The 24,074-nt window shown below is 48.8% G+C and overlaps 1 protein-coding gene across 1 annotated transcript in view; it reads left to right on the top strand.

Moving 5' to 3' along the window:
* The first annotated feature begins 287 nt into the window (after nucleotides 1-287).
* LOC144754053 (proteasome subunit beta type-8-like) overlaps nucleotides 288-24,074 on the top strand; it is an 87,697-nt gene continuing 63,910 nt past the window's right edge. Inside the window, exon 1 of the mRNA XM_078641567.1 lies at nucleotides 288-494. Within this exon, the coding sequence (XP_078497693.1) occupies nucleotides 363-494 (132 nt within the window). The 5' untranslated portion in view covers nucleotides 288-362. The remainder of the gene's footprint in view (nucleotides 495-24,074) is intronic.

Below are 24,074 nucleotides of genomic sequence, written 5' to 3'. Positions count from 1 at the left end.
TGAAAGGGCGCGGCTCACTTGTGTGCCCCCTGAATGGCAGCACCCCCCCTCTGAGAAGTGTCCCCACACCTCTCGGGGCGCGGCTCACTTGTGTGCCCCCTGAATGGCAGCCCCCCCCCCTCTAGAAGTGTCCCCACACCTCTCGGAGGGCGGCGCACAGCGCAGGTTGTTTGTAAAGGTGCCCTTCTGGGCATTAGTGCAGTGTGTGCGTTATGTACAGTGTCAGCAGTACAGTTTCCCGCCCCATCGGAGTGAGCCCGCTCGTCTCCTCCCAGCCCTGCTCTGCCACCTTCACTTTCGGTTTCGGTTCCAGAGGGTGAGTGCCAGTCTCAGAGCGCTCACAGCGGCTGCACGCACTCTTCATGGCGCTGCTCGACCTCTTTCGGGGCCCCCGGGACTGGACCCTGCCCCTGGACAGTACCGAGGACGACAGGGGCCAGGGGCCCTGCAGGGAGCTGCTCGGGGGCCACATGGCCCTGCCCCGGGGGCTGGAGGTGAGGAGGGGCGGGGCGGGGGCTCTGTGCCAGCTGCTGCCAGGGGGGGGGGGGGGGCACCGAGAGCACCAGCCTATGACGTGTGTATGCTCCAGGGACTGGACCCTGCGTTTATTATCATGGAAACTGCATTTGATGAGCGGGGGGGGGGGGGGGGGGGGGAGGCAGCACACCGCGACCCTGCGCACTTCAGACCCCCTCTGCTCTCAGAGGCCTGTGTCCGAGGCCTTGAACTCCAGAAACTACGCTGCCTTCCAGCACTGATCCTGCAGCAACACGCCTGCCCCCTCACATGTCTGTATGCACACCCCTGGGGTGCTCCTCCATCCGACTCCCTGGGGATTTAAATGTCTCCTTAATTGTAGGGTGTTCGGATGTCCCTATGCCCCTAGGGTGTATGACTGCTTCTATATCCCTGGAGACTTAAATGTCTCCTTAATCTTAGGGTGTTCGGATGTCTCTATGCCCCTAGGGTGTATGCCTGCTTCTATATCCCTGGAGACTTAAATGTCTCTCTAACCTTAGGGTGTTCGGATGTCTCTATGCCCCTAGGGTGTATGCCTGCTTCTATATCCCTGGGATATTTAAATGTCTCCCTAATCTTAGGGTGTTCTGATATCTCTATGCCCCTAGGGTGTATGCCTGCTTCTATATCCCTGGGATATTTAAATGTCTCCCTAATCTTAGGGTGTTCGGATGTCTCTATGCCCCTAGGGTGTATGCCTGCTTCTATATCCCTGGGATATTTAAATGTCTCCCTAATCTTAGGGTGTTCGGATGACTCTATGCCCCTAGGGTGTATGACTGCTTCTATATCCCTGGGATATTTAAATGTCTCCCTAATCTTAGGGTGTTCGGATGTCTCTTTTCCCCTAGAGTGTATGACTGCTTCTATATCCCTGGGATATTTAAATGTCTCCCATCTTAGGGTGTTCGGATGTCTCTTTTCCCCTAGAGTGTATGACTGCTTCTATATCCCTGGGATATTTAAATGTCTCCCTAATCTTAGGGTGTTCAGGTGTCTCTATGCCCCTAGGGTGTATGACTGCTTCTATATCCCTGCGATATTGAAATGTCTCCCTAATCTTAAAGTGTTCGGATATCTCTATGCCCCTAGGGTGTATGCCTGCTTCTATATCCCTGGGGTATTTAAATGTCTCCCTAATCTTAGGGTGTTCGGATGTCTCTATGCCCCTAGGGTGTATGCCTGCTTCTATATCCCTGGGATATTTAAATGTCTCCCTAATCTTAGGGTGTTCGGATGTCTCTATGCCCCTAGGGTGTATGCCTGCTTCTATATCCCTGGGATATTTAAATGTCTCCCTAATCTTAAGGTGTTCGGATGTCTCTATGCCCCTAGGGTGTATGCCTGCTTCTGTATCCCTGGGATATTTAAATGTCTCCCTAATCTTAGGGTGTTCGGATGTCTCTATGCCCCTAGGGTGTATGCCTGCTTCTATATCCCTGGGATATTTAAATGTCTCCCTAATCTTAGGGTGTTCGGATGTCTCTATGCCCCTAGGCTGTATGCCTGCTTCTATATCCCTGGGATATTTAAATGTCTCCCTAATCTTAAGGTGTTCGGATGTCTCTATGCCCCTAGGGTGTATGCCTGCTTCTGTATCCCTGGGATATTTAAATGTCTCCCTAATCTTAGGGTGTTCGGATGTCTCTATGCCCCTAGGGTGTATGCCTGCTTCTATATCCCTGGAGATTTTTAAATGTCTCCCTAATCTTAGGGTGTTCGTATGTCTCTATGCCCCTTGGGTGTATGCCTGCTTCTATATCCCTGGGTGTGAGAAGTTGGCCTGATAGGTGATGTTTCCAATCCTGGAACCACCTGTTATCAGACCAAACAATCCCTTATGGTGTCAGGTTGTAAGTCAACCTTGTTAGACAAGCTATCCTAGGGGTAGCATGGACTAAGCAGCCTAAAGGCTTAACTTAAGAGGTCGTGTTAAGCGAGCTGTTTTACCACATACAATCCTGTAATATCAAATGAAAGGACACCACACAAGTATATATTGTAAAAATATATGTATTTATTACTAAAAACAATCCCCAGTATTCTTTATGAATAAAGGGGCACAAGCGTTAAATCAAAAGCACAGTTTAAACATACAAGTTGCACAATTATGGATGAGGGCGGGGGGCCACTCAAACCATATACTAAACAAGGGGTATAAGAGATACCAATCGAACAGTGGTTAGGCCTAGGGCCTAGGGAATCGCTGGGCGCAGTCGAGACAAGCAATGCTGAAGTCGGGAGAGGCCCACGGGATTCGGGAGCAGTGCGGAAAGCGCACGCATGCACCAATGTTAACCAATGGTGCGTAAAAGTTGTAAAGTTAAAGTTTAAGGACACTTCCGCTGAACATAGAGGAACAAAACTTAAGACACAGACCCTAGAGATGTGTACCAGTGTGGGAACACCGGCGGAGCAAAGTTACCTCACCCACAGGAAGCGGGTGCACAGGGTCGAAGTTGAGTCGGGTTTCGTCACGCAGGCTCTTGGTGCTTGAAGCTGAAAGGGCTGCAGGCGGGGTGAAGGAGAAGTGTCCGGTGGAGTCCAAGGGGGGACTCAAGTCGAAAAGTACCTGAAAGCAGAGGGGACAGAGTCTGGGTCACTCAGCAGTGACCAGGGTGGAACCAGGACGGAACCAGGCAATGTCGGGCGCAATCAGGTGGCCGTCGAGGAGCTTCTCTCCGCTGTCACGTGGGCTCTGGGGCATCTGCGACGTCCGGAAGCAGGTCACGATCTGTCCCACGAGGGCTCTCACCGTCGGCGCAGTCGGCTTCAAGTTTGGAGCAAACAACACTTGGCAAGAGCAATCCACGCGGAACCGGGAGATTGCTTCTCACTCGAACCAGGAGAGTCAGAGTGGGGGCTCCTTTTCAGGGGAGCTGGTGCAGATCTGGAGCAACCAGATTTGCAGGTCGAATTTCAAAGTTCGTCGGTACAGGGGCCACTAGCCGGCTGGCAAGTGACCGGGCCAACGCGTTGAGCCAAATGGAGCAGAAGGGCCCCACGCAGCACTCGTCGAGTGTGGAGGGCTGAACTTCGGTGCAAGAGTGGCTCAGGGTTGGGGCTTCTCAAACCCCGGTGTACAGCTTAGAGGGTCACTCGTGGGCTGCACGGTCAGCGTCTCGTGGTCAATTCAAGATGGCGTGCCCCACGCTTCCGGTCGCCTCCACGGGTCTCAGCTCTGCAGGGACTGTGGATCGGGCTGTTGGAAGGCAGGCAAGCTTGATCTCGTCGATCTCTGTCGCTCGAGTTCCGGCGGGAACTGCAACAAAGTAGACGTCGATGGCTGGATGGTGCCTGTTTGCACAGGGTGGTCACTCCTTGACCACAAGGGAAATTCTTCGGGCTTCTACGTCGAGTCGGATGTCGAAGGGTCCAGAGTTTCGTTTCTTATGTTTCATCAGGATAATCTGAAGTGCATTGGCACTGCTCCCAGTTTTATACTAATTTTGGGGGCTGGATTACCTGCTAGGTCCCCTCCTATGGGTGGGACCCAGGAAGTGGGTGGATACACCCCCTTCCTTTGATCCAGGCCGCCCTGGCACGAGGGCTGGAGTGCCCCAGAACCGGTTGGGCCGGATTATGCAAGGGGCAGCCTTGTGCGCCCCAAGCAGTGTCTGGTTTCTTTCAAACCTCCCTGCTACAATCCACTATCTCCTGTCTGGAGGGTGGTAACACCCCCCTGCGACAGGAAACCCTTTGTCCAGGCCCCATTTGGCTGAGTTTCGGTCAGCTTCAGGGGGTCAGACTCTTGTCTGTGGCAGAGGCATCCATTTTGTGGATCTAAGGTCCTTTTAGAAATTAACCGCATTTAAGTAAAGTAACATGTCTTACCCCTCTAGAGGGGTGGAATGCTATCCCCGTCGCCAGAACTGGCGAGGGGATAGTATTCCAAATCGTATGACACCTTACATGACATGTTTTGATAAAGCCAAACCAGAGTTGCTATATAACCGCGAGGATTATAAGGCACTTAAGAGTATATGGTATGGCATTATCCTGAAACAGCTTAGGGAGTTGTTCCCGACAGCTGCAGACAGGCTCAGCTCATGCTAGAGCTCCATCTCACATTAAACCACGCACTCTGCCTCCAGGATTGATGAGGCCTTCCATAGGAGTGGCTCACAGGTTTATATGTGTCCAGATATAGGTTTAGATATAGGTATACTATATCTAAGTAAGGGGTGATTACACCACCTTACCCCAGCTGAGTGATCAGCCAGTTGTGTCAATTTAAGAACCAGCCAGGGGTGGCAAAAGATATGCTGCAGCCCCTGGTAGGCCTTGGTGGCCCCTATGCCCTGGGCACCTATAGTGCATTAGACAGGGGCTGACAAGGAGTCCATTTCCAATTGTGGTATGTGCCTATAGCACATGGAATCCATTTTACAGAGAGAGCAGATGGCCTGGGGCCCTGATTAGCAGGGAACCAGGTCAACTAAGTCAAAAAACCAGCTAAACACAGGCAAAAAATCTGGGGTAACCATAGTCAGGTAGCCACCTTCCTACACAACCCCCCCCAAACGAAAGGAGATAAGGCTATCCTTGGCCAGGTAAGCCTATATTGCCTGAGTGGCCATATAAGGAAGTACCTGCACTAGCATGGGTACCCCCTGTCTCATGGTCCACTAAGCAGTCCCTCACCCTTGGGGTATTAGAGGGTCTCCACCATAGGGAATCACTACCTTGGGTGTGTTTATGCAAAGTTAAAGGCTGGTTTGGATATGGAGTATTGAAGTGAGGCTCTACTAATTTAGGGCTTAGCTTCCTCCAATTATCTTCCACCATGTGTGCCTTTCTTTCTTTAACTGAGTTGCACTGTGCTCTCAGGGTCAGCCTCTGGCTACCTAAAGCTGGAGGCTGGGTCCCTCTGTTTGGCTTGCTGGAGGGACAGTTCAGGTTTGGGCCCTTTGGGTCCCAGGTTTGGCTGTGCCCAACAGAATCCATCTGGGGGAGGTCCCTAACTGTTTTTAAGGGGGCTCCCTCTGGAGTTTTTAAAGTTTTCACCTCACTAGGGCTACTAGTTTTGGTGCCCCTAATCTGTTGATGGGGGTGCTTTATTTGACAGGGGGCCCTCTGGGTCTCACTGTCCTTCTTGTCCTCTGCAGCCCTGGGCTGGCTAAGGCAAGGGAGAGAGGGGCAGGTTACCTGCTCCAGACTGGGTCCCACCTGAGAAGGGTCCACCGCCATCAGAGGCTCTGTCAGGCCAGGCCTAACAACCTCTGGGGCAGTTCCTTCATCAGGGGTAAGATCAGTTCCTTGAGGAGGCTGATCCTGTCCTAAAGTCTGGTGAGGGGGAGATTTCTCTTCCTCCTCCATGCTCTCAGTTTGTGTGGAGTTATCCATCATTTCAGGCTTCACAACACACATATCAGTTTGAGTTTGGGCTGTGGCCATCACAGCCCCACCAACCTTTTCAGGAGGAGACTCAGTTTGGGTTTCTGCTGTTATCATAACAGCTTTGCTATTCTGTTCAGGAAGAGCTTTTGCTAAAGATGGGGCAGAGAGTTTCTCAGCCCTACCAACCTTTTCAGGAAGGACATCTTGGATTGGGGCTGTAGCCATTACAGCCCCACTAACCTTTCCATTGGAATGTATCATTCTAGAATGGATTTCCTGTTCAACCTCAGCCCAGGCTGAGATTTCCAAATCATTACCAAGTAGGCAGTCTACAGGCAAGTTTGATGACACTGCCACTCTCTTTGGGCCAATGACACCTCCCCAGCTGAGACTTACTACTGCCATGGGATGATTTGTTTTGATGCCATCAATGTTTGTTACCTGGTATGTGGCACCAGGTAAAAGTTGCTTAGAGGGGACTATACCATCAGCCACCATGGTGATGCTAGCCCCTGTGTCTCTAAAAGCTTCAACTTTCAAACCATTGATGATGGGTTCTTGTCTATATTTGATCAAAGTATTTGGGCAATCAGAGAAGTTGGCAAACCCCATGCCAGTCTCATAAACAAGATTATTGGGGGAGGGGGACCTGGATAGGCCAGGGTCCTCCTGGGCTCCAAAAGTAAACCCACCCAGATTCCTGGGTGTGCTCCCACTTCCTGGGGGATTACTGCTGACCGTAACAGGAGGTGTTGGAGCTGGCTTTGGAGGTATATTCTCTTTATTGTTATTCTTGGGACAACAGTTGTCTGTTTTGTAATGCCCAACCTGTTTACAGGCATAACAATAAGGCTTTTTCTCAGTTGAAGAAGTGTCTTGGGACCCACCCCCATTCTTGGAGTTTTGGGGCCCTGGGGAAGTCTTTTCTTTATTTTTATCCCCACCCTTATCTTGAGGCTTGGTAGACTCCTTCTTCTGGTTACTGTCCTGATTCTTAGGCCTAATCCTGGTTCTGACCCACTTGTCTGCCTTCTTTCCCAATTCTTGGGGAGAGGTCAGATCAGAGTCCACCAGGTGCTGGTGTAAGAGCTGGTTCTGACAATTACTTAGGATCTGCTCCCTCATAATCAAATTATACAATCCTGTAAAGTCATGTACTTTGCTGCCATGTAGCCAACCCTCCAGAGCCTTAGTAGCACAATCTACAAAATCAGTCCAGTCCTGTGTCTGTGTCTTCTGGGTGTCTCTGAACTTCAACCTGTACTGTTCAGTGGTTAAGCCAAACCCATCTATTAGGACACCCTTCAGGACTTTGTAATTGTTTGCATCCTCATGTCTGACAGTGAGGAGCTTATCTCTCCCTTTCTCTGAAAAGGAGTACCATAAGATTGCTGCCCACTGTTCCTCAGGAACCTGCTGTACCATGCAGGCTCTCTCAAGAGCAGTTATCCACTTGTGGATGTCATCCCCTTCCTTGTAGGGGGGCACAATCTTTGTCAGGTTTCTACTATCATAGGACCTGGGTTTCTCTTTAGGAATATTGCTGCCACCAGTGGCATCTAAGCCACACAATTTTTGCTCTCTTGCCAAGGCAAGTCTAGCTTGAGCCAAGGCTACCTCCTCCCTCTCTATTTGGAGTTTGACAGCCCTCATTCTGGCCCTATGCTCTATCTTCTGAGAGGCAGTCATACCTCTCTGAGATTCTCTTGAGGCGCTAGAAATATGAGAGTCCCCTGAGGGAGATCTCACTCTTCTGTTGCCTGGGAGAATGATATGGTGAGATCTGGGGAGGTGCTGGCCCTCTCCATTTCCCAGTAGGTCTAAGTTAGCCTGGTTAAGCCTGGCAACTAGGACCTGGCTACCCCTCTGATCCTGATTCTCTGGGTCCTCTACATCTGAGTCCTCCTCCTCCTCCTCTTCTTCTTCTTCCTCTGGAGGGGTATCAGTTACAGGGGGGTTCACTCCATCTCCTGATTCTAAGGGAGCTTCATTTCCCTTCTCTAAGTCATCCTGCTCTAGAATGGCTATCAGGATAGGACAGGTGGGACTTCTGCCCCTTTTTAACCCTCTTGATATGCACAAGGCAATCAAGTCCTTTCGGGTTAACTTGTCATAGCTGGAAGTTGCCTTGGTAAGGTCAACTGTCACAGGAGCAGACCCTGAGGCTTTTCCTGTGTCAGACATGACTGCTAGTGAGGTGTAAGTGGTGCACTTACCTACACTAAGTGTTTTCCTACGGTACCTTGCTAGTGAGTTGTAGTCAGGGTGTGCTAATCCCTTTTATCTACAACTACTAAGTTCAGTAGAACTTAAGTATGCTAAGCTTTTGATTTTATATGTACCTAGAGGTACTTGATGTGATCTTTCAATTTGATAAAAGATTGCAATGGTAAAACAACAGCAAGCTCAAATCCGCACCGCTGCTCACCAATGTGAGAAGTTGGCCTGATAGGTGATGTTTCCAATTCTGGAACCACCTGTTATCAGACCAAACAATCCCTTATGGTGTCAGGTTGTAAGTCAACCTTGTTAGACAAGCTATCCTAGGGGTAGCATGGACTAAGCAGCCTAAAGGCTTAACTTAAGAGGTCGTGTTAAGCGAGCTGTTTTACCACATACAATCCTGTAATATCAAATGAAAGGACACCACACAAGTATATATTGTAAAAATATATGTATTTATTACTAAAAACAATCCCCAGTATTCTTTATGAATAAAGGGGCACAAGCGTTAAATCAAAAGCACAGTTTAAACATACAAAGTTGCACAATTATGGATGAGGGCGGGGGGCCACTCAAACCATATACTAAACAAGTGGTATAAGAGATACCAATCGAACAGTGGTTAGGCCTAGGGCCTAGGGAATCGCTGGGAGCAGTCGAGACAAGCAATGCTGAAGTCGGGAGAGGCCCACGGGGTTCGGGAGCAGTGCGGAAAGCGCACGCATGCACCAATGTTAACCAATGGTGCGTAAAAGTTGTAAAGTTAAAGTTTAAGGACACTTCCGCTGAACCTAGAGGAACAAAACTTAAGACACAGACCCTAGAGATGTGTACCAGTGTGGGAACACCGGCGGAGCAAAGTTACCTCACCCACAGGAAGCGGGTGCACAGGGTCGAAGTTGAGTCGGGTTTCGTCACGCAGGCTCTTGGTGCTTGAAGCTGAAAGGGCTGCAGGCGGGGTGAAGGAGAAGTGTCCGGTGGAGTCCAAGGGTGGACTCAAGTCGAAAAGTACCTGAAAGCAGAGGGGACAGAGTCTGGGTCACTCAGCAGTGACCAGGGTGGAACCAGGACGGAACCAGGCAATGTCGGGCGCAATCAGGAGGTCGTCGAGGAGCTTCTCTCCGCTGTCACGTGGGCTCTGGGGCATCTGCGACGTCCAGAAGCAGGTCACGATCTGTCCCACGAGGGCTCTCACCGTCGGCGCAGTCGGCTTCAAGTTTGGAGCAAACAACACTTGGCAAGAGCAATCCACGCGGAACCGGGAGATTGCTTCTCACTCGAACCAGGAGGGTCAGAGTGGGGGCTCCTTTTCAGGGGAGCTGGTGCAGATGTGGAGCAACTAGATTTGCAGGTCGAATTTCAAAGTTCGTCGGTACAGGGGCCACTAGCCGGCTGGCAAGTGACCGGGCCAACGCGTTGAGCCAAATGGAGCAGAAGGGCCCCACGCAGCACTCGTCGAGTGTGGAGGGCTGAACTTCGGTGCAAGAGTGGCTCAGGGTTGGGGCTTCTCAAACCCCGGTGTACAGCTTAGAGGGTCACTCGTGGGCTGCACGGTCAGCGTCTCGTGGTCAATTCAAGATGGCGTGCCCCACGCTTCCGGTCGCCTCCACGGGTCTCAGCTCTGCAGGGACTGTGGATCGGGCTGTTGGAAGGCAGGCAAGCTTGATCTCGTCGATCTCTGTCGCTCGAGTTCCGGCGGGAACTGCAACAAAGTAGATGTCGATGGCTGGATGGTGCCTGTTTGCACAGGGTGGTCACTCCTTGACCACAAGGGAGATTCTTCGGGCTTCTACGTCGAGTAGGATGTCGAAGGGTCCAGAGTTTCGTTTCTTATGTTTCATCAGGATAATCTGAAGTGCATTGGCACTGCTCCCAGTCTTATACTAATTTTGGGGGCTGGATTACCTGCTAGGTCCCCTCCTATGGGTGGGACCCAGGAAGTGGGTGGATACACCCCCTTCCTTTGATCCAGGCCGCCCTGGCACGAGGGCTGGAGTGCCCCAGAACCGGTTTGGCCGGATTATGCAAGGGGCAGCCTTGTGCGCCCCAAGCAGTGTCTGGTTTCTTTCAAACCTCCCTGCTACAATCCACTCTCTCCTGTCTGGAGGGTGGTAACACCCCCCTGCGACAGGAAACCCTTTGTCCAGGCCCCATTTGGCTGAGTTTCGGTCAGCTTCAGGGGGTCAGACTCTTGTCTGTGGCAGAGGCATCCATTTTGTGGATCTAAGGTCCTTTTAGAAATTAACCGCATTTAAGTAAAGTAACATGTCTTACCCCTCTAGAGGGGTGGAATGCTATCCCCGTCGCCAGAACTGGTGAGGGGATAGTATTCCAAATCGTATGACACCTTACACGACATGTTTTGATAAAGCCAAACCAGAGTTGCTATATAACCGCGAGGATTATAAGGCACTTAAGAGTATATGGTATGGCATTATCCTGAAACAGCTTAGGGAGTTGTTCCCGACAGCTGCAGACAGGCTCAGCTCATGCTAGAGCTCCATCTCACATTAAACCACGCACTCTGCCTCCAGGATTGATGAGGCCTTCCATAGGAGTGGCTCACAGGTTTATATGTGTCCAGATATAGGTTTAGATATAGGTATACTATATCTAAGTAAGGGGTGATTACACCACCTTACCCCAGCTGAGTGATCAGCCAGTTGTGTCAATTTAAGAACCAGCCAGGGGTGGCAAAAGATATGCTGCAGCCCCTGGTAGGCCTTGGTGGCCCCTATGCCCTGGGCACCTATAGTGCATTAGACAGGGGCTGACAAGGAGTCCATTTCCAATTGTGGTATGTGCCTATAGCACATGGAATCCATTTTACAGAGAGAGCAGATGGCCTGGGGCCCTGATTAGCAGGGAACCAGGTCAACTAAGTCAAAAAACCAGCTAAACACAGGCAAAAAATCTGGGGTAACCATAGTCAGGTAGCCACCTTCCTACACTGGGATATTTAAATGTCTCCCTAATCTTAGGGTGTTCGGATGACTCTATGCCCCTAGGGTGTATGCCTGCTTCTATATCCCTGGGATATTTAAATGTCTCTCTAACCTTAGGGTGTTCGGATGACTCTATGCCCCTAGGGTGTGTGACTGCTTCTATATCACTGGGGTATTTGAATGTCTCCCAATGCTAGGGCGTTTGCATGTCTCTATGCCCTTCGGGTGTATGCCTGCTTCTATATCCCTGGAGATTTTTAAATGTCTCCCTAATCTTAGGGTGTTCGTATGTCTCTATGCCCCTTGGGTGTATGCCTGCTTCTATATCCCTGGGATATTTAAATGTCTCCCTAATCTTAGGGTGTTCGGATGTCTCTATGCCCCTATGGTGTGTGACTGCTTCTATATCCCTGGGATATTTAAATATCTCCCTAATCTTAGTGTGTTCGGATATCTCTATGCCCCTAGGGTGTATGCCTGCTTCTATATCCCTGGAGATTTTTAAATGTCTCCCTAATCTTAGGGTGTTCGTATGTCTCTATGCCCCTTGGGTGTATGCCTGCTTCTATATCCCTGGGATATTTAAATGTCTCCCTAATCTTAGGGTGTTCGGATGACTCTATGCCCCTAGGGTGTATGCCTGCTTCTATATCCCTGGGATATTTAAATGTCTCCCTAATCTTAGGGTGTTCGGATGTCTCTATGCCCCTATGGTGTGTGACTGCTTCTATATCCCTGGGATATTTAAATGTCTCCCTAATCTTAGTGTGTTCGGATATCTCTATGCCCCTAGGGTGTATGCCTGCTTCTATATCCCTGGAGATTTAAATGTCTCCCTAATCTTACTGTGTTCGGATATCTCTATGCCCCTAGGGTGTATGCCTGCTTCTATATCCCTGGAGATTTAAATGTCTCCCTAATCTTAGTGTGTTCGGATATCTCTATGCCCCTAGGGTGTATGACTGCTTCTATATCCCTGGGATATTGAAATGTCTCCCTAATCCTAGTGTGTTCGGATATCTCTATGCCCCTAGGGTGTATGCCTGCTTCTATATCACTGGGGTATTTAAATGTCTCCTAAATCTTAGGGTGTTCGGATGACTCTATGCCCCAAGGGTGTATGACTGCTTCTATATCCCTGGGATATTGAAATGTCTCCCTAATCTTAGGGTGTTCGGATGTCTCTATGCCCCTAGGGTGTATGCCTGCTTCTATATCCCTGGGATATTTAAATGTCTCCCTAATCTTAGGGTGTTCGTATGTCTCTATGCCCCTAGGGTGTATGACTGCTACTATATCCCTGGGATATTGAAATGTCTCCCTAATCTTAGGGTGTTCGGATGTCTCTATGCCCCTAGGGTGTATGACTGCTTCTATATCCCTGGGATATTGAAATGTCTCCCTAATCTTAGGGTGTTCGGATGTCTCTATGCCCCTAGAGTGTATGCCTGCTTCTATATCCCTGGGATATTTAAATGTCTCCTTAATCGTAGGGTGTTCGGATGTCTCTATGCCCCTAGACTGTATGACTGCTTCTATATCACTGGGGTATTTAAATGTCTCCCTAATCCTAGGGTGTTCGGATGTCTCTATGCCCCTTGGGTGTATGCCTGCTTCTATATCCCAGGGATATTTAAATGTCTCCCTAATCTTAGGGTGTTCGTATGTCTCTATGCCTCTAGGGTGTATGCCTGCTTCTATATCCCAGGGATATTTAAATGTCTTCCTAATCTTAGTGTGTTCGGATGTCTCTATGCCCCTATGGTGTGTGACTGCTTCTATATCCCTGGGATATTTAAATGTCTCCCTAATCTTAGGGTGTTCGGATGACTCTATGCCCCTAGGGTGTATGACTGCTTCTATATCCCTGGGATATTTAAATGTCTCCTTAATCGTAGGATGTTCGGATGTCTCTATGCCCCTAGACTGTATGCCTGCTTCTATATCCCTGGGATATTTAAATGTCTCTCTAATCTTAGGGTGTTCGGATATCTCTATGCCCCTAGACTGTATGACTGCTTCTTTATCCCTGGGATATTTAAATGTCTCCCTAATGTTAGGGTATTCGGATATCTCTATGCCCCTAGGGTGTATGCCTGCTTCTGTATCCCTGGGATATTTAAATGTCTCCCTAATCTTAGGGTGTTCGGATGTCTCTATGCCCCTAGGGTGTATGCCTGCTTCTATATCCCTGGGATATTTAAATGTCTCCTTAATCGTAGGATGTTCGGATGACTCTATGCCCCTAGGGTGTATGACTGCTTCTATATCCCTGGGATATTTAAATGTCTCCCTAATCTTAGGGTGTTCGGATGACTCTATGCCCTTAGGGTGCATGCTAGCTTCTATATCCCTGAGAGAATTAAATGTCTCTCTAATCTTAAGGTGTTCGGATGACTCTATGCCCCTAGGGTGTATGACTGCTTCTATATCCCTGGGATATTTAAATGTCTCCCTAATCGTAGGGTGTTCGGATGTCTCTATGCCCCTAGGGTGTATGCCTGCTTCTATATCCCTGGGATATTTAAATGTCTCCCTAATCGTAGGGTGTTCGGATGTCTCTATGCCCCTATGGTGTGTGACTGCTTCTATATCCCTGCGATATTTAAATGTCTCCCTAATCTTAGGGTGTTTGGATATCTCTTTTCCCCTAGAGTGTATGACTGCTTCTATATCCCTGCAATATTTAAATGTCTCCCTAATCTTAGGGTGTTCGGATGTCTCTATGCTTCAACAAGAGGGATTAGAAAGGTCTTTTGGTCAAGTCTAGCATACTTGCCCAAATGAATCAGAAACAGAAAGGGTATGCAGTTCCTAGGTGGATCACCCCAAGGGTGAGTACGAGGTGGGAAGTGCTTAATTCCCTTTAGGACAAGGTGTTCTTCAGGAGAAAGTGGAGGAGGGGGAGGGGGAATTCATCCTTTCGGAACTAGGGCCCTCGCACACCCAGCCAGCTAGGTGTCATGATTCATCATTGGGACTGCTCCTCGTTGTGTGCTGCAATACCAGAGGGCACCCAATGAAGGGGGTCTTTGGCGGAGATCTTTTGTTCCTTGCCGTTTGGTGAGTTGTGGGTGAGGGGCCTAGGCAAGTGTAGATGTATTGTAGTGAAGGTGCGATTTAAAACCGTTTCGGTAGTCCAAAGAGATACTTTAATAGAATGGCTCCTACCTGATGATGATGTTAGTCCCTCCTTAGTACCAACTCCTCTTCATTTGTCACCTCCCATGGCGACTGGCCCCTTTACTTCAAGTCTTACGTGGTACCCTGTTATTTAGACTGTGAGCTCTATTCTCTTTAATGAGGTTCTCCTACTGACTTCTCTACTCCACCCTCTCCCTCCCATTGTCTGTACCTCCCTCTCGTTGTCCGTGATGGCTATCGTTTGCAATGCAATACGTCTCGCGTAAATACGAGTCCTACTGCATTGCAAATGCTTGTTTTCAAGTTATCCCACACCTGGCCTTCAGAAACACTTGTGATAATTTAATTCAGAGATGCTCTGTGCTCGTGCTCCTGTGATCCAGAGTCAGACACTCACCGCTGGGATAGCCGGGTTTAGGGCATACACAGGGCCGGACTGAGAACCACAAGCGGCCCTGGCAAAGTGCTCGGCCGGCCCCCGCCCGCCCCACTTGGGGGATTAGAGGTGCCGCCGAGCTCTATGCCAGGGCCGGTTTTCGGCCGATTTTGGTACAGGAACGATTTTGCAGCTATGGCACGGTGGGGCCCAAAACCGGCCCCCACCCGTACGGCGCAACGGGGTATTGCCCAGTGCCCGCTATGGCCAGTCCGGCCCTGGGAATACATGCAAAGCGAACGCTCCAAATATACCAGCGCCAGGAGCAGAGGCTGCCGGGCTTCGGTCCGCTATACGGTCAACTAGCTCGATTTATATTATCTGCTGAAGTTGCCAGGGAAGTCACGGAGCGGGGGCTGGCAGGAAGTTCGAGTGCTTTATGGATTATTTTAAGGAAGAGCAATCCCTTCAGATTTTTCAGAGGGAAGAGGGGACTCTAGGCACAGGAGAACAGTGGTGAAGGATAGGCCTGCATCCGCATCCAGAACACAGCCGAACTCTTCTCAACACAGCCTTGCGTTCCGATAGAGTCCTCATTTTATGAAGGGAGTGTGGCATTTGGAAGAGAACTCAGCCATTCCAGATGTGTGTTGAGACGTTTGGAGAATCAAAGAGAGCTTTTGCCATATAAGAGAGATGGTTCATTCCGAGGGTGCCCTGCTCTTGTGTAGAGATATTACATTCAGAATAATCGGGCTGTCCTTGCAAAGAGGGACTTCTCGTACCGAAGAGAACTTTGCGTTCTGAAGAAAATCCAGATCCCTGAAGAGAAAATCCTACATTAAGCCTGTTGTCCAGACGAGGAAGGAATATGTTCTGTAGGAAACTCTTCCTTTCTGAAGAGAACTGTGCAATTCTGCGGAGAGGATGTGGCGTAATTGCCGGACCTGCTGACTTTGGAACTGGGGATCTGGGTGTGAATCTCGGCGCCGGCTCAGCATCCTGTGATTCTTCTTATCACTTTATCTCCGCAGTGCTTACATATAAAATAAATGTGCCCTTGTGTAATGTAACTGGTGCTTATGTAAAGCGCTCCAATACCTGTGAGTTGAGTTCACGCTATATAAAACTAACAATAAAACAAACATTTGTAATGCAATAGGTCTCCCATTTACGCACGTTTAAGCTATCGGCATTGTAAAAACCAAAGCATAAATAAAAGGCATTGTCTTTTACAATGCCAATTGCTCAAACTCGCGTAAGTGCGAGACCTGTTGCATTGCAAATGCTTGTTTAGTCATCTGATCAGTCATGTCTCACACGTGCAATCCAAAACAGCATGTCACAAACATATCACTGCTGTTATTCTTTTCGTAAATTTTGTTGCAAAACGTAAACTATTTTAGTTAAATAACGTGAACGATTTTCCAGAATGACACTGCCTTACGTAGCATTACACTCTCTCGCAGTGGCGGCTGCCTTGGAACAGAGTTGGTGTGGCACGGGGTGGGAATGGATGAAAAAAAGAAAATAAATACACTATCCTTTCCTTAAGTGCAGCTGCCGCTGCATGCTGCTCCTCCGTCGTCTTTGTCTGCACTGGCAGCACCGGAAGCAGACTCTCCCAGCCAATCACGGCGCTGCATGAGCACCGTCCTGATTGGTCTGACTGGCCAGTTTGGCTGCTGAGGCAGTGCCTGGGAGCCTCGGTTTGTGCAACACAACCAGGTGGAGAACACAGTAAGTGCACATGAATGTTTGGCCGACCCACTCATACGCACTTAGAAGAGTGCACACCACTCCTCACTGTACTCAGCCCGCCCCACCCGACAAGGCTCCAGTCCTGCACAGACAAATACAATAATAAATATCAGTGAGGCGACGCTCCTCTGCCTTAGCGGAGGAGCCGCCACTGCTCAATCACTAAACACAAGTAAAAACTATTGTAAATGCCCCTGTTCCTTGATAACGGAAAAGTTACTGTAAAAGTGAGACTTACTACAGTGCAGTGTGTGAATACCCCCAATTAGTAAACTTACTCAACAGTTACTACAAAAATGCACTTCATGAATAGCACTTCGTAGTATGTTTGGTAGTACTACCAAACGTACTGCGGAGTGCAGTTTGTTAATCAGGCCCTGTGATTGAATGACTCTTTCCTGCTTTCTCTCTTTCCTCTCCTGTATGTATGCCCCATGAGGTGCCTAAATGCCTCTCTCCTATCTCCAACCCCCTTGTTGTATTTACTCCATGAAGGGTTTCAATATCACTCCTCCTTCCCTTCTGTTCTATTTTTACTGCATGCGGCATTTACACGTCTCTGGTATCTCTCTACCCTTAGTTGTATTTATAGCCCCCAAGGTGTGTACGTTTCTCTTTCCTGTCTCTCCTCCCCATCTGTAATATACAGACCCCTTAAGGTGGTAAAATATAAATCTCTCCTGTGTTTATACCCGGGTAAGTGTGCAAATATGTATCTCCTTGAGATATTTAAACCCCCCTCTCCTGGTTCTCCTTTCCCTCTGTTGTATTTATACTTCATGAGGGGTTTGTCTCTCTCCTTTCCCCTCTACCCTCTGCTGTATTTTTACCACAGGAGGTGTTGAGATGTCTGTTTCCTGTCTCTCCATCCTCTCTGTTATACTTATACCCATGAGGTGTTAGAATATTCTCATCTTGTTCTTTACCCCCTTATTTATTCCCTGGGATAGTTGGATGTCCCTCCCCTGCCTCACCTCCACTTTCTTTCTGTTTAAACCCAATGTTATGTTTAAAAGTCTCTCTCATGTCCCAATGTTTGTATACCCCAAGAGCTATATATGTCTCAACCCCTCCCGTTTTACTTCTGCCCGGGGTGTTTAAATGAAACCATTTTGTCTTCGCTCTCCCTTAGTTACATGCATACCTCTGTCATCTGTCTTTCCTCTACCTGTCTCTATCCCATGAGTTATTTAAAAGTCTCTCTTGTGTCTCCCCTCCCCTATGCAGTATTTAAACCCTGTGATATGTGTAAATGTCTCTCTCCTGTCTCCTATTCCATCTGTTGCCTTTAAATCCCAGAGGATGTTTTAATATATATTTTCTGAATCCTGCATCTATTTCGTATTTGTGCTCCCTGAGGTGTTTAAAAGTATTTCACGTGCAACTCCTCGCTGTTCAGTTTTCATCCTATGTTTGAATATTCAATTTCTGTGTTTCCTCCCCTTTATTGTAAATTGCATGGCCCCCCTTCCCGACCATTACAGGCCCCGAAGAGCCCACCCGCGGGGCCACAATCTCTTAAAAAGGGGAGGGGGACGCATGGCCCCCCATCTCCCTGAGCCTTGAAAAGTTCCTCATCCCCAAGAGCCCCTATTAACATTGAAATGCAGTGGGGCTGCGTGGCCCCCCTCCCTTAGCCATTTATGGCCACAGGGACCCCCTCTCCCGGATCTGGCGCACATGCTGTGTCCTCGGGATCCCACCCTGAGATACAGCAGTTTCCCTGCCCTCACCAGCGTGGGCAGGTAAACTAATGTTTATTCCCACCTGGTGGGAGCATTTTCGAAACTCCTGTCTAATGCGAGCAAACGGTGAGTCTGCTCCCAAGGGGCAGGAGCTTTGAAAATGCTTCCGCCAGCTGGGAGCAGACTTTTGATCTGTTTCCCTGCCTGCACCGATGCAAGAGATTGCTCCTGCCTGGAGGGAGCAGCTTAAGTAGCTGCTCCCCGCAGACGGGAGCAGTGCTGGTGGGGAGCCGAATGCGGCTGCGGGGGCTGTGGGGCTTCCCGCAGACTCCCCACGACTGTATTGTGGGTGTCCTGGTTGGCACCAGGGCACCCACTTTTAATAAATGCAGGCCCCAGGGAATGATGTCCCAAGGTCCAAAAGCTGCTCGGGCGGCTCCTCTTCCCTTTAAAAAATGCACAGCTTTGGAGGATGAGGTCCCCCTCCCCTAAAAAAAAAAGACCTCCCAGCTCTGCCCATTTGGCCTGCCCCTTCCACGTTAGTTGTATTCAACAGTGTTCCCACCATTTTCCAAGTGGTTGGACAGTGTGTTTCTTTACAATTGCACATTAAAAACCACTCTTACATTCTTGATGGAGGTGAATGCATTGTTGATTTATTGGAGTGCAGTCTTTTCTGTAGTGACTGTCGAAGATCAATGAGTTCTTTCTTGTCGTCTCCTAATCTGAGGGCAGAGTCCACGGTTCTCTCTTTTAATTGCTGCAGAGTATGGAAAGGCGCCAAATCCCCTACATGCTCCTCCCGCCTGGCCCCGTCCCCTCCACGTTAGTAGTATGCATCAGTGTTCCCGCCATTTTCCAGGCTGACATCAAAGTTATCATCCGAGATGTCATCAGTGCTGTCATAAGTGAAGTCAAAGAACATGTCATGAGTGATGTAATATGTGAGGTCAAAAGCAGTACTGGGGGGAACAATTTATAGTTAGCTCTTCTAACTACAACTTGTGAATTTCTGAGTTTTCTTTTAGTTCAAAACTTTAATGTTCTCACTGACATATTCACCTAAGTATAACATTACTTTAACCTTTGTTTTTTTCAGTTTATATATATATATATATATATATATATATATATATATATTTTTTTTTAAAGTATGTTAAGGTGCTGGCTGAAATGCAACTGGGTAACCCGTCAGACCACTGGACCTGGGTAAAACAATGGTACAAAAGAAAGGTCACAGTGGAAAAAGGATTTCAAACCAAATATGTAGAACCAAATTCAAACACATAAAATAATTCAAACGTCACTATGAGAAATAGATGAGTTCTTGTGAGTTAATTTGCATCACAAAAAGTTGAGTTAATCAAGCAAATAGACATAGAATAAATCAACGGTGGTAAAATTTGGTGCACAGAAAAGAGGGAGGAGTGAGTGTTGAGGGAGGGTTGCGCGATGGTGTAAGGGAACGGAAAGGTAATGTGGTTCAAATACATCCAAACATTGTAGACCAATCCCGCCTTCTACTTGGCAAATAAATGTAAACAAAAACATAACATGATAGGCACAGATAAACATGTCTCTGTCACCCATGTTCAATATATATTACAATATGTCATAAAAGCATGACAACCTCCCCGAGCATCTAAAGGCCTCGGGAAGGCCAAACCTGGGGCCGAACACATTGTTCATGGGGAGGGGGCCGTGTGGCCCCCTCCCAGAGCCATCAATGGCCATGGGGGAAATATTGTGTATGGGGTGGAGGGACCCCTCCCCCAGCCAAACGGATTGTATATTTGAAGGGTGGATGCGTGGTCCCCTCTCCCTGAGCCACCCCGGCACCAAAATGATTTAACAAGGGGTGGGGAGGGCCATGTGGCCCCCTTCCCAAGCCACAACAGGCTCTGGGACCCTTAGTCCCCCCTCCCTTAGCCTCTAAAGGCCCCGGAGAGCCCACTCCCCAGGACCGAAAATGTTCCCAATGGGGAGTGGGCCACCCTTCATGAGCCGTTCATTTCCTGGGAACCCCATTCCCCAGTGACACGCGCAAGGAAACCTGGGTTTGCTGGAGCATTTTATTAGCTTACCTCCAAGCGGGAGCAAACACCAAGTCCTCTTCCAGTGGGCAGGAGCTTTGAAAATGCTCCTGCCCGCTGGTAGCATTCTTTTGATCTGTTTCGCTGCCCACTCTTGGTCAGAGGGAGCAGCATTAGTAGCTGCTCCGACCGGGCGGCAGCATTGCCGGTTACTGCTGTAAGCGAGTAGCCGGCTAAGGCCTTGGGGGTCTCTTGCGGCCCAAATGAGAGTATAATGGGTGACCTGGGTGGGCACCGGAGGACCCACGTTTAGCAGTGCAGGGCTACAGGGGATGGTGTCTCTGGGGCAAAAATATTCATGGGGAGGGGGACCCGCATGTCCTCTCCCCTAAAAATCACAGTGAGCACCGGATAATGGGGTCCCTGGGGCAGATATCAACCTGGGAAGGGGGGCGTTCTTGCCCCCTCCCCCTGAAAATAACACCAGGCCCTGGGGGATGGGGCCCCGGGAGGCAAATTTGGCTTAGGGAGGGGGCACACGCACCCCTCCCCTTTATTTAAAAGAGTGGCCCTGGGGGATGAGGTCCCCAGGGCCTAACAAGGCTTGGGGAGGGGATCACACGGACCACCTCCCTTTTCTAATTAAAGAGGTTGCCCTGGGGGATGGGGTCGCCGGGGCCGATAGCGTCTCAGGGAGTGCTGCGCGGCCCTCTCTCCTTAAAAAATACATGGGCCTGAGGAGTGGGTTCCCCCTGGCTTAAAGAGGCACGGGTGGGGGATGCGTGGCCCCCCTTTATTTAAATAAGTATCCCCAGGGTATGGGGTCCCTAGGTCCTAACAGCTTGGGGAAGGAAGCCATGTGGCCCTCCTTTTCCTTTAATAATAAAGAAAAAAAATGGCTGAAGGCCTTGTGCAGCGTGGGGTTGTTGCATATGGGGGGGTTGTACTTATGTATGTAATTAAATGTTAATTTACAGTAATGTTCTAGTTAGGTGTGATAAAAATATGTTTTTTTTAAACTTTAGAAATTCACTGAAGTAACAATATATGTAGGTGAATTCGTCAGTTACAACATTAACGGTTTGAACTAAAAAAACAGATATTCACCAGTTATAGTTAGCAGAGCTAACTATAACATTTGCCCTGCCATGCACTGCTTATGGCTTCACATATGACATCATTTATGACATGTTCTATGACATCATTTCTGACATCACTAATGACATGTCAAATTACATTCGTGACATCACTGATGACATCATCCAAGCTTCTTTTCTACACATTACTTTATAAACTAGTATGCCATTAGATGCGTAAAAGTAAGTACAAAACAGCTCAGAATAATGTGAAGCATCGTTAATGCCCACACAGATACAACTCCTTTAGGTGTAGCAAGCATGTATTATGAGCAACATTAACCCTACACCATACACTACATTGGTTGTCTAATTCTAGGGGACGCCTCGCTGTATTTTTGCTCTGACCTGTTGGAGACTGCTGCCACCAGCCCACTTCTTGGGGAACCCGCTCCGCGGGTCCCGCTGCGCTTGGAGTGTTGCCTGCTGCTTTTGGAAAGGGGACGCTGAGGGAAGTACATTTGCCGGGGCTGCGAGCGAGTGCGCGCGCTCAACTGGGACTGCATATCCCAGGAGCGCCCGCCTGCCTGCCTGACCAGTTCCACCTGGGCCGCTCTCCCCGACCACTCCCCCCCTTCACCTAATTGTGAGTACACTCTACATTAAGCTCCTTGCATCCCCGCTGCGCGGGAGCGCGCGGGAGCGCCGGGAGAAGCCCGGGACAAGGGCGGGACCGTCTGTGGCCGTCCGGGGCCGCTGGAGGCCGGGCAGGGCCACCTTATTAACATTTGCGGTCCAGGTACTGATTAATTAACTGACTTATTAATTGATTTGTGACTTGTTGGGTTACTGGTGGGCGGAAGGGGGGTTTCTTGTACTATGGCTTGCTCAACTAGCATCTCAACCCTGTTGCCTCTGACGGCTGAGGCTGAGCCTACTGTCATGGGCCCTCTTGATTCCTACTTCAAGCGTTTACCACAGGATATTGATAAAGAGATCGCTCTGGCGGAAAGACGAGCCGGGCGTAGGCTCTCGATTGAGCTTTTGAAAAACCCGCCCGAGAAAAATCAAGGTTTGAACTTTCCTGCGCTGGTTACACCTCTCTCATCTACTGTTTTACCTGCAACCCAGAATCTATTACTTGATTTGCCCTTGTATACTGAGTTAGCTGATGACTCTTTACTAGGCACTGTAGCTACTAGTCTACCTGTTGAGCATTCTGATGTACCTAGTCAATTATCTAAAGGGAAAGGAGTTCTAGAAAAACCCTGTGCACAATTGGAAGTGATTAAACCCAAGCCTTGCCTTAAAAGGAAATGGGGAGCTACTGTTAAAAAATCACAACCACAAAAACCCGTAAGAAAGTACAGGAAGCTGGGTACTAAATCATCCACAAGCAATGCCCCTGCAACGAATGGCGAAGTAATGCAAATGGGGGAGGCTGAACCAGCCCCAGTAGAAGGGGATCCTATAATTATGGTGCCTTCGACAACATTGGTGGCACCAGCCCCAGACCCAACTATCATAGCACTCCCGGGGCTATTATCTCCTAATCAAGACCTCTTAATAGAAGTGGGAAAAATACTGCGTTCCCTTCTAAATCCCATAGAGCTTAGACTTAAAAAGCTAGCTGAACAACTTGACCATCTGGAACAAGCTAGCTTAGATAATTTTTTCTCTATTAAATCTCTAATTAAGTCTGGCAATAAAATGGGTGAGATTGGGAAACATCAACAGATAGTCGATAGGGACCAAGGAATCGTGTTGGTTGACTTACAGTCTCCGCCTGTGAGTGGTACTCCTGCACAGGATAATAAAGGGGCGAATAGCAAGAATGTATCCGACTTAATGTCCACCAAAACCATTGGTAACTGTGGGAAAACTAAGCCCAATAACATCACCAACAAGGGTAGTAGGGACAGTGCCAAAAACCCACCTGTAATAACTAGTAAAAATGCCACACTTTTGCCGACCGGACCGGGAACATCTATGGTCAAACGGTCAGAAAACGACAAAATCCATCCTAGTAATGGCACGGGGAACAAGGTGGGGCCTACCCCACAGATAGCAATGGGAGGTGGACCCACAAGGGAAACCCTTAGTATCGGGAATGGGACTAATACTTGTGTGGCAGTGGAAAACATCCTTACACAGTGCCGTGTTCCCTTAGAACAAGCACAAACAAAGCCCCAAATAACCAAACCGCTGACTAGGATCCCCCCAGTACAGCTTACCCCGGACTCCTACCCATATGTGGCCATACTTACAAACGTTCCACCCCTACCGGAGGGTCAAAGAGAAATTTATGACACGCTAAAAAACAAGGCCATGCATTGGCTTCGTGTCAATAGACCCCTGCCAGGGGGAGTAGATGGCTTGATAATTGGGGCCAGAAGGGTCAATTGGATAGGGAATACCCTAAAAAAACAGGGGGGGGATTGTATTATAATCAACTTCCAAGACCCAAGGGTCGTGGGGTTGATTACGGGACCTGGTTGGAACATTAGTATTGGTGGGATTGGGGTTGTGGACCTCACCTTCTTTTATCCCAGACCGGTGATTTACCCTGGAGGCTGTAGGGATCAATCTAGATCCAGTATCTGTAACTGGGCAGAGGCTGGCCCCCCTGCTGCTCCTATATCAAGAATAAATAACTGCTATATACTGGCATTTAATCCCTATTATGGGCAGGGGCAGATGAGGTGGGGATGTTGACAGAGACCAGTTGACCAACTACATTTGGAGGGGGAGGTGGTCGGGGGAAGTGACCCTGATATAACATTGACATCCAAAGAAGATGAAATGAGTCAAACATCAGAAGTGGCGAATGTGAGGGATGGGAGCATTATTGCATGTTCGGAGGACTGTATGGGTGAACCGGCCCTCTCAAGTATCATTTGCACTAAGGAGGGAATAGATGTAAATTGTATAAACACTGTTTTAGGAGAGGATTGTGACCGTGGTATGCCGGA

Source organism: Lissotriton helveticus, chromosome 5_1 (genome assembly GCF_964261635.1).
Source record: "Lissotriton helveticus chromosome 5_1, aLisHel1.1, whole genome shotgun sequence".
NCBI classification, from domain to species: Eukaryota; Metazoa; Chordata; class Amphibia; order Caudata; family Salamandridae; genus Lissotriton; species Lissotriton helveticus.
Note: the sequence above shows the minus strand (reverse complement) of the source record. Positions and strands in the feature narration are given on the sequence as shown.